Source organism: Phyllobates terribilis, unplaced genomic scaffold (genome assembly GCF_046119375.1).
Source record: "Phyllobates terribilis strain yellow unplaced genomic scaffold, ASM4611937v1 Scaffold_5__5_contigs__length_657084704, whole genome shotgun sequence".
NCBI classification, from domain to species: domain Eukaryota; kingdom Metazoa; phylum Chordata; class Amphibia; order Anura; family Dendrobatidae; genus Phyllobates; species Phyllobates terribilis.
In genome coordinates this window covers 250,118,018-250,127,519 of record NW_027362765.1, presented here as the reverse complement: position 1 = coordinate 250,127,519, position 9,502 = coordinate 250,118,018, and the positions used below count along the sequence as shown (strand labels likewise).

Genomic DNA, 9,502 nt, shown 5'->3' with positions numbered 1-9,502 from the left:
ATGCGCACTACCATTCTTATAATTGATCATACATTTATCTATCCTGTAGATAGGTGATAAATGTTCGGTGTGGGACAATAATATTAAATATGAATTAATAATATTAAAACATTAATATTAATGAAATACGACAGCAATTATTATTCTTGAATTATATGTTAATTTGATGATGATGAACCATTATTGTAATTCTCTGTCAGATCTTTCTGAAAGAGCGTGCCCGAGAGATACTACAGAAAAAATGGGAAGAGATTCAGAGTTTGGCTGCTTTGACTCTACAGAAAAACCTTAGAGGCTTCCTCAACCGTAAGAATTTCCAAGTCTACCGCCGCAAAATCACTGTTGTTCAGGCTCATGTAAGAGGAAGACAAGCCAGGTAAGTGTTCTAGGTTGTGTGTATGATCAATCATGCCTTGGACATTATGAATTTACTGGACAAATTTATTATTTAACCCCTTCACGATATATGACGTATATTTAAGTCATATGTTGTGCCCCCTACTTTGATGCAGGCTTCGGCGCTGAGCTCGCATCTTTACCTGCACATGACAGCTGCCTTTAACAGCTGTGGGTGGATCAGAGCTCCATCGGCGCCTGTTAACCCGTTAAATCCCGCTGTCAGTCTTTGACAGTGGGATTTAACACGTGCCAGCCGGAGGCATGTCACAAATCCCGCCCATTGGTGCCCCATCACATGATCGGGGGGCACCGATGGACTGTCATGACAGTCGGGGGTCTGCAAAAGACCCCGTGCCTGTCATTGTGCATCTCCTGTGAACAATCGTATCTTCAATTCTCCTAAGGGGACTATTGAAGACAGTAAAAAGTGAAGAAAAAAAAAAACACAAAAGTTCAAATCACCCCTTTTTTTCCCTATTGAAAATAAAACAAAAATTAAAAAAATACACATGTTTAATATCGCTGAGTTCAGATATATCCGATCTATAAAAATATAAATACAATTAATCCGATCGGTAAACAGCTTAATGAGAAAAAGAATCGAAACACCAGAATTACGTTTTTTGGGCCGCCACATTATTGCAATAAAATGCAAGAAGAGGCGATCAAAACATTGTATCTATCATAAAAGGTATCAGTAAAAACATCAGCTCGGCATGCAAAAAATAAGCCATCACCCAGATCCATATCCAGAAAAATGAAAACGTAAAGTAAAAATTTTTTTTCATACAAATTTCTGAAATTTTTTTCACCACTAAAATAAACTATACATGTTTGGTATCTGCATACTCATATGGGGAATCATATTGCCTGGTCAGTTTTGCCATATAGTAAATATGGTAAATGAAAAACCAAAAAAATAATTTTGAAATAGCACTTTTTTTGCAATTTCACCGCGCTTGGAATTGTTTTCCTGTTATCCAGTACACTGTATGGCAAAATCAGTGGTGTCATTCAAAAGTACAACTCGTCCAGCAAAAAACAAGCCCCATACTGCTATATTGACGGAAAAAATAAAAAAGTTATGACTCTTGGAAGAAGGAGAGGGAAAACGAAAAAATGGAAAATGGCCATGGCGTAAAGGGGTTAAAGTGCACTTTAAACAGAGAAATTTATCAAGTGGGAACTAATTCTGCACCATACATCATTTGAGACTAGAACTGTACACTATATCGATTGCCCTCAATTTGTAAAAATTTTCTTTTTGTATATTTCAAGTGTGATGATAAATTGTCATCATATAGTAGTTTGTAACATGGTGAGTGAGCTGGAGAGGCTGGAGAAAAGAGTTTCAAAACTATAGAAATGCTGCACAGCAAGTTTAAAGGAAAGTTCCAAGTCATGTATCGCCTAGAGCTGGCCCCACAGACTTTATGAGATAGGTTAAAATGGTTGGATCTATGGCCATGTTTAAAAATATTAACATTGACAGTCAACAATCTATAGATATCTTGTAAATATTGTTTAGCAAACTGAAAGCAGCTTTCCAGAACATTAAAATTGATGATCTAGCCTTATACATAAAAGCGCTTGAAGGTCTAGTCTTGCATTCCCTTTATTGCATACCATTCTATTTATCTTCAAACAAGGCACCAAGACACTGCTCAACACTTTGGGAGCAATGCCAAAGTTACACAATATGTTATTGAGCTGTGTTCTTTTACCCTCCTGATGAGTCCTATATCATTGAGAAAACGATAGGGTCTTCTGTACAGGCAACCAGTATAAGAACAGAACAGGAATGACCCTGTGAGAGTCCTCTCGTGCCATTAGGCAAAGTGAAATCCATTTCTTAATAGTGTCTAATGGGTCAGTCAGCATTTCTTCCCAATCTATTTGTTTAATGTCATGAACCCAACTGTTTGTAGACTCTTGCAACCCCCACCCCCTCTCCCCGGATGCATCAGACAATGACTTGTTCTTTTTGAGTCCTTTGTGTTTTGCAAGCTTAAAGGGGTTGTTTGGTCCAAATTGATAAGTTTGCAGTCACTTTGTGTGACTGCAGACTTATGAATCACCCCAGCACATGCACTGTGCGCTGCGGGGATTTGCCGGTTTCTGAGCCGGGATCAGAAGGTACGTATGTATGTGTTATACATATTCCCATCCAAAGTCAGTCTAGTATGTGTGGCCTCACTCCCTAAACTTGTATGGAGTGAGCCCGCATCCTCTATTCAGCCACCCCCACTGGACTGCTGCGTCACTAGTCGGGGCGCAGTCTCGCTCAATACAACTATATGGAGTGAGGCAACGCCCACTAGATGGGCTTTGGCCGGGAATATGTATAACGCATACATACCCTCCGGTCCTGGCTCAGAAACCCGCAAATACGCACAGCGCACAGTGCGTGCACTGGGGAGATTTATAAGTCTGCACTCACATAGAGTGGTTAGTGATTGAAGACTTATGGATTTGGAACGGACAACCCCTTTAATGAGCACCTGCCACTTACTCAAAAAATTGAGTTGAATACCTTATAAAATCCCTAAGCTCACATGATTCTGCTGCTGTTTTCTTTTTGCATCACTTCATTGCAGAGATATTCACATTTATTGGTTTTGGAGCACAGTATGTGAAATTTATGCTTTATAGTCCAACAGGGCGTTTCTTCAGAGTCTTCTTTCTTCAGTGCGATTTCACTCCTCCCTCCCAGACCCTGCCAATCACAGCACTGGCATTGTAGTTATATCACATGCTGCCGAGCTGTAAATTGGCAGCGTCTGGGAAGAAAGGGTAAAAGGACACGCCCCAGAGAAGACACTGAAGAAACGCCCAATTGAACTGCAAGCAATTATTTCCTCTACTGTGCTCCAAACAGAACAAATGTATATATAATATATATCTGCAATGGAGGGATGCAGCACAATTAAGAAAAGAATTGCAGACTCAGGAGAGGTCAAGCATTTTTATAAGGTATTTAACTTAATTTTTTTTGAGCAAGTGACACACTTTTTACGGTGAGCATCGGAAGGCTCTTTAAAGGGTCGATATTGACTTTTACGATTGCTGCTTCCAATGCTGCACTAAAGTTTCTGACCTGTTCCTCTCTGAAAAGGCTTCTTAAAGATCTGTACAACACAGGAGAAATTAGTCCAATATTAGACTTAGTGGCCAGAGTGAAAATGTCAAGATTTCTAATATTTTCTTAATATAGTGATATGGAAAGTTGAAAACAACATAAAAAAATAAATTTAGCATAAAAACCTGATTTAAACATTAGGTCATTGCGATCAGGTGTATTGCGATGATACATTAGATTTAAATAGACATTAAACATAACTATAGACATTATTATAATAAAGTTACAAAGGATTGGAAAAATAAAGTTTCTGCTTTTTTGTTCGTGAAAGTGGCAATCTTTTCCATGGACTGTGTCTTATACTGCACATCAGCTGATAGACTTAAATAGCAGGGAGCTGCAATATCTGACATAGTCCATGGACAAGATTTCTAAAAATAAAAATATTCAAACAAACCCTTCCTTTCTACTCCCAGACGGCCCTTTTATTGTGTGCTCATCACATTGTTATTCTAAATCCAATATATAGGCAACGTTATAGGAAATTAAAAAACACACGAGTGCAGTTTGGAGCCGTCCTCCTCATTTCAAGAATTCCTTCCATACAAAGGCGGATTTGCCAGGTGAGCGATTCCAAAATATGTATCATGTTCTATTATCATCTCTTTTAGCTTTTCAATAGCTACAATGCGTCTCCCTCCTTGTGAGGCCTAATCACTGTCTAGGCAGTGTTATAGCAGTGTGATCGCAGTGTACCATGCCTTACTCATAGACACCTAGTTTTATAATCAGTTTATTCTTTTTACTGTTCCCTGAGATCTGTAATGTGCCAAAGTCCATATGACACTTGAGCAATTACAGCCTCCTTAAAGCTCTCTACATATCATCTACCTTTCTACCTCTTTCTCTCGTTTTTTTCCTTATTGGACTTTGTCCTTCCCCTCCCTCCGGGTGTGTCTCACTGTCACTTTTCTGTCACACTGAGCTGCAGGCACTATATGACACCCGCTCTGGAGGGGCTCCTTTGCTATTAAACTGGGGTATGGATATTAATATGAAGAGATAGAATTTGTACATTGATATTGTGATTGGTGTGACATAGACTGAAGTACCAGCCGCTATCGTTTTTGGCTTAATGACTGAGATTCTGTGTGACGGTTTTATTTATTTTTTATTCAATAGACCCTCTGTGATTGTGTCTTATATATATATATATATATATATATATATATATATATATATATATATATATATACCCACACATCTATATATACACATACATATATATTGCATATTTATCGACCTATGTTCTTATTAAATCGGCCATGTTACATGTTAATCGTGCTTCTCTGTGATTTCTGTTTAGTCTATGCTCTTTCCTGCTTTCTGAGTAGCCATCTGTGTAATGTGATAAACCACCTCTTTACCTCTTTGCATATCAGTCAGTATATTAACAAGAACCTTCCTCTCTACAGCTGAAGGCCACAGGTGAGGAGTCCCTTCTCAGCATGGTAAGAAAGCCTTTACTTGATTTAATTTGTGCTAGCTTTGTGTCCATACACATTTCAAATCTTAGGCTAAGTTCCCACAATGAGTATTTGGTGTGGGGAGTTTTTCCGCTGCGTATTTTTGTTCACAAAAAAACACAGCGTCTTATAGTTCCAGGAAAGAGGATGGGATTTATAGATTTGTTACCCACTGTGCTTCTTTTTTTTTTTTTACACTGCATAAGTTTATAGCTGCAATGCGATTTTGAAATCCGCAAGATCAATTTCTCTTGCGGTAAATATGCATTTTATATTCTGATTTTTCCCATAGACTTGAATGAGATGAGGAAAATCAGCAGGTAAAATAAATATATACAGTGTGGGGGCCTTATACAGCTTGGGGGCTAATGTGGTGGCCATTATACAGCTTGTGGGCTAATGTGGGGGCCATTATACAGTTTGGAGGCTAATTCGGGGGACATAATACAGTCTGAGGGCTACTTTGGGGGGGGGGGTAACCCTGGAGAATCCTTTATATATACAGTGCATGCTGTAAGGATTAGAAGTCTGCAGTAACAAAGATTGACTGCAGACTTTCATCGAAAGATAGGACAACCCTTTTAAGTTGCATTTACACAGGAAGATTTACTGCCCAAAAAGTCGTGATCAAAGTTATACAAGTCACTCAGTGGATGTTTAAAGGACCTTTTACAAACACCGATAAAAACTGCTTGGGGTCTGATGGATGATTAAAGTAGTTGTCCAGTACTTTATATTGATGGCCTAGTCTTAGGAATTACACCACTCAAACAAACACCCTCAAAAAATCACACATTAAAGAAAGATATTGATAATACCACTATATTGCTAACTCGCCCTTTCAAGATACCTATTCTCAGCCTCCATCTACCAGCAGAGGTTGGCACCCTATAGCAATCGACAATGGTGCTCCTGCTCCTCGGCAGCTGTCCCTGGGGTCCCTAGTGTGCCCTAGCATAGGTATTCAGTAGTGTTGAGCCACCCCCGTAGTGTTCGGGTTCGGTTCGGTTCGTCGAACACCGGGATGTTCGAGGAACTGTTCGTCGAACTGTTCGTCGAACACCTTAGAACACCGTCGAACACCGTTAAAACCAATGGCAGGCAAACAAAAACACATAGAAACACATAGAAAACACCTTCAAAGGTGTCCAAAAGCTGACAAACTGCTCAGAAGACGCTTTCTTTAAAAAAGCCGGCCGGCAATTCAGCAGCGGCATACACCGGTACCCGACAATTTAGACAAGAAGGAATAGAGCCTCACACATAGATTAGATAGATAGAAACATGTCAGTCACATATATATGAAGTACAGTGACAGTGTTGCTTACTGTACTTGTCATTTAGTGTAAAGGATTTATTAAAAAATATAATAGTGTTTTCATGCACTGTCTCTTTAAAAAAGCCGGCCGGCAATTCAGCATCTGTACCCGACAATTTATAACAGACAGAATAGAGCTTCACACATAGATTAGATAGATAGAAACATGTCAGTCACATATATATGAAGTACAGTGACAATGTTGCTTACTGTACTTGTCATTTAGTGTAAAGGATTTATTAAAAAAAATATTAGTGTTTTCATGCACCGTCTCTTTAAGAAAGCCGGCCGGCAATTCAGCATCTGTACCCGACAATTTATAACAGACAGAATAGAGCTTCACACATAGATTAGATAGATAGAAACATGTCAGTCACATATATATGAAGTACAGTGATAGTGTTGGTTACTGTACTTGTCATTTAGTATTAAAATAAAGGATTTATTATTAAAAAAAATTGGCGTGGGGTTCCCCTTAATTTTAGTCTCTAGCGGAGGTTAAGCAGACAGCTGGGGCAGATGTTTGAAGCCTGGGAAGGGGGTAATACCCACGGAGCTTCCCAGGCTACTAATATGAGCCCCCAGCTGAATACATAGCCTTTACTAGCTATTAAAATGGGGGACCCCCCCAAAAAAAATGACGTGGGGTCCCCCCTAATTTAATAGCTAGCAAAGGCTAGGCAGACAGCTGGGGGCTGATATTAATAGCCCAGGAAGGGTGCCATGAATATTGGCCCCCTCCCAGGCTAGAAACACCAGCCGTCAGCCGCCCCAGAAATGGCGCATTCATAGGATGCGCCAATTCTGGCACTTAGCCTCGCTCTTCCACGCTGCCCTGTAGCGGTGGCAGGGGGTAATAGGGCTGGGGTTGATGTCAGCTTATAATGCCAGCTGACATCAAGCCCAGGTTAGTAATGGAGAGGCGTCTATAAGACACCCCCATTACTAACCCCATAGTCAAAGTTAAAAGAAAACACAAACACCCAGAATAAAGTCCTTTAATTGAAATAAAGACACATTCCTTTATTGTTCTAAATTAAACCATACTTACCATCACGCCCATTCCAGCTGAAGCCAACGATCTCCTGTAATAAAAGAAAAATAATAAAGCAACATCATCCTTACCTTTCCATGGTTCCCACGACAGCTTCAGCTCTGCTACATCGAGATGACAGGCTGGACCGCAGCAGAACGCTGCCATCCAGCCTGTCATCCCGCAGACACTGAGAAGCGCAGGCATGCTTGCGCTCTGCAGTGTCTAGCTGTGACGGCATAAAGATGAGACGAGTTCATGTCCAATGAACTCGGCGCACCTCATGCACGTCACTGACAGCGTGGGAAAATTCTCACGCTGAAGCGCTGAGTGCAGGAGAATTCTCCCACGCTGTCAGTGACGTGCATAAGGTGAGCTCATGTCCAATGAACTCAGCTCACCTCCTGCACGTCACTGACAGCGTGGGAGAATTCTCCTGCACTCAGCGTTTCAGTGTGAGAATTCTCCCACGCTGAAGCGCTGAGTGCAGGAGAATTTTCCCACGCTGTCAGTGACGTGCATAAGGTGAGCTCATGTCCAATGAACTCAGCTCACCTCCTGCACGTCACTGACAGCGTGGGAGAATTCTCCTGCACTCAGTGCTTCAGTGTGAGAATTCTCCCACGCTGAAGCGCTGAGTGCACCAGAATTTTCCCACGCTGTCAGTGACGTGCATGAGGTGAGCCGAGTTCATTGGACATTAACTCGGCTCATCTGGATGCCCTCACAGAGAGACACTGTGGAGCGCAAGCAAGCCTGCGCTTCTCAGTGTCTGCGGGATGACAGGCTGGATGGCAGCGTTCTGCTGCGGTCCAGCCTGTCATCTCGATGTAGCAGAGCTGAAGCTGTCATGGGAACCATGGAAAGGTAAGGATGATGTTGCTTTATTATTTTTCTTTTATTTCAGGAGATCGTTGGCTTCAGCTGGAATGGGCGTGACGGTAAGTATGGTTTAATTTAGAACAATAAAGAATTGTGTGTTTATTTCAATTAAAGGACTTTTTTCTGGGTGTTGTGTTTTTTTTAAATACTTTACTAGAAATTCATGGTGGTCATGTCTAATATTGGCGTGACCCCATGAATTTTGGGCTTAGGGCCAGCTGATAATGCCAAGCTGGCCCTAACCCCTTTATTACCCAGTGAGCCACCGCATCAGGGCCCTGGATGAGTTGGGTACAGCGCCAGAAGATGGCGCTTCTATGAACGCGCCATTTTCCGGGGTGGCTGCGGACTGCAATTTGCAGCGGGGGTGGCCCAGAAAGCTTGGGCCTCCCTGCGCTGCGGATTCCAGCCCCCAGCTGCATAGTTGTACCTGGCTGGACACAAAAACAGGGCGAAGCCCCACGTCAATTTTCTTTAAATTATTTCATGAAATAATTAAGAAAAAAAGGGCTTCCCTATATTGTTGTGTCCGGCCAGGTACAAATAGGCAGCTGGTGGTTGGGGGCAGCCCGTTCCTGCCTGCTGCACCTGACTGGACACAAATATAGTGCGAAGCCCCACGTCAATTTTTTTTTAATTATTTCATGAATTTCCTGAAATAATTAAAAAAAATTGAAGTGGGGCTTCGCACTATATTTGTGTCCAGCCAGGTACAGCAGGCAGGAACGGGCTGCCCCCAACCACCAGCTGACTATTTGTACCTGGCCGGACACAACAATATAGGGAAGGCCTTTTTTTCTTAATTATTTCATGAATTTCATGAAATAATTTAAAAAAAAATACGTGGGGCTTCGCCCTATTTTTGTGTCCAGCCAGGTACAACTAGGCAGCTGGGGGCTGGAATCTGCAGCGCAGGGAGGCCCAAGCTTTCTGGGCCCCCCCCCGCTGCAAATTGCAGTCCGCAGCCACCCCGGAAAATGGCGCGTTCATAGAAGCGCCATCTTCTGGCGCTGTACCCAACTCATCCAGGGCCCTGGTGCGGTGGCTCACTGGGTAATAAAGGGGTTAGGGCCAGCTTGGTATTATCAGCTGGCCCCAAGCCCAAAATTCATGGGGTCACGCCAGTATTAGACATGACCGCCATGAATTTCTAGTAAAGTATTTAAAAAAAACACAACACCCAGAATAAAGTCCTTTAATTGAAATAAAGACACAATTCTTTACTGTTCTAAATTAAACTATACTTACCATCACGCCCATTCCAG

General features: G+C 41.7%; 1 protein-coding gene across 1 annotated transcript in view; it reads left to right on the top strand.

Moving 5' to 3' along the window:
• The first annotated feature begins 4,408 nt into the window (after nucleotides 1-4,408).
• Nucleotides 4,409-9,502, top strand: part of LOC141272870 (unconventional myosin-XVB-like) — a 112,513-nt gene continuing 107,419 nt past the window's right edge. The window contains exons 1-2 of the mRNA XM_073684003.1: nucleotides 4,409-4,518; nucleotides 4,954-4,989. Of these exons, the coding sequence (XP_073540104.1) occupies nucleotides 4,987-4,989 (3 nt within the window). The 5' untranslated portion in view covers nucleotides 4,409-4,518; nucleotides 4,954-4,986. The remainder of the gene's footprint in view (nucleotides 4,519-4,953; nucleotides 4,990-9,502) is intronic.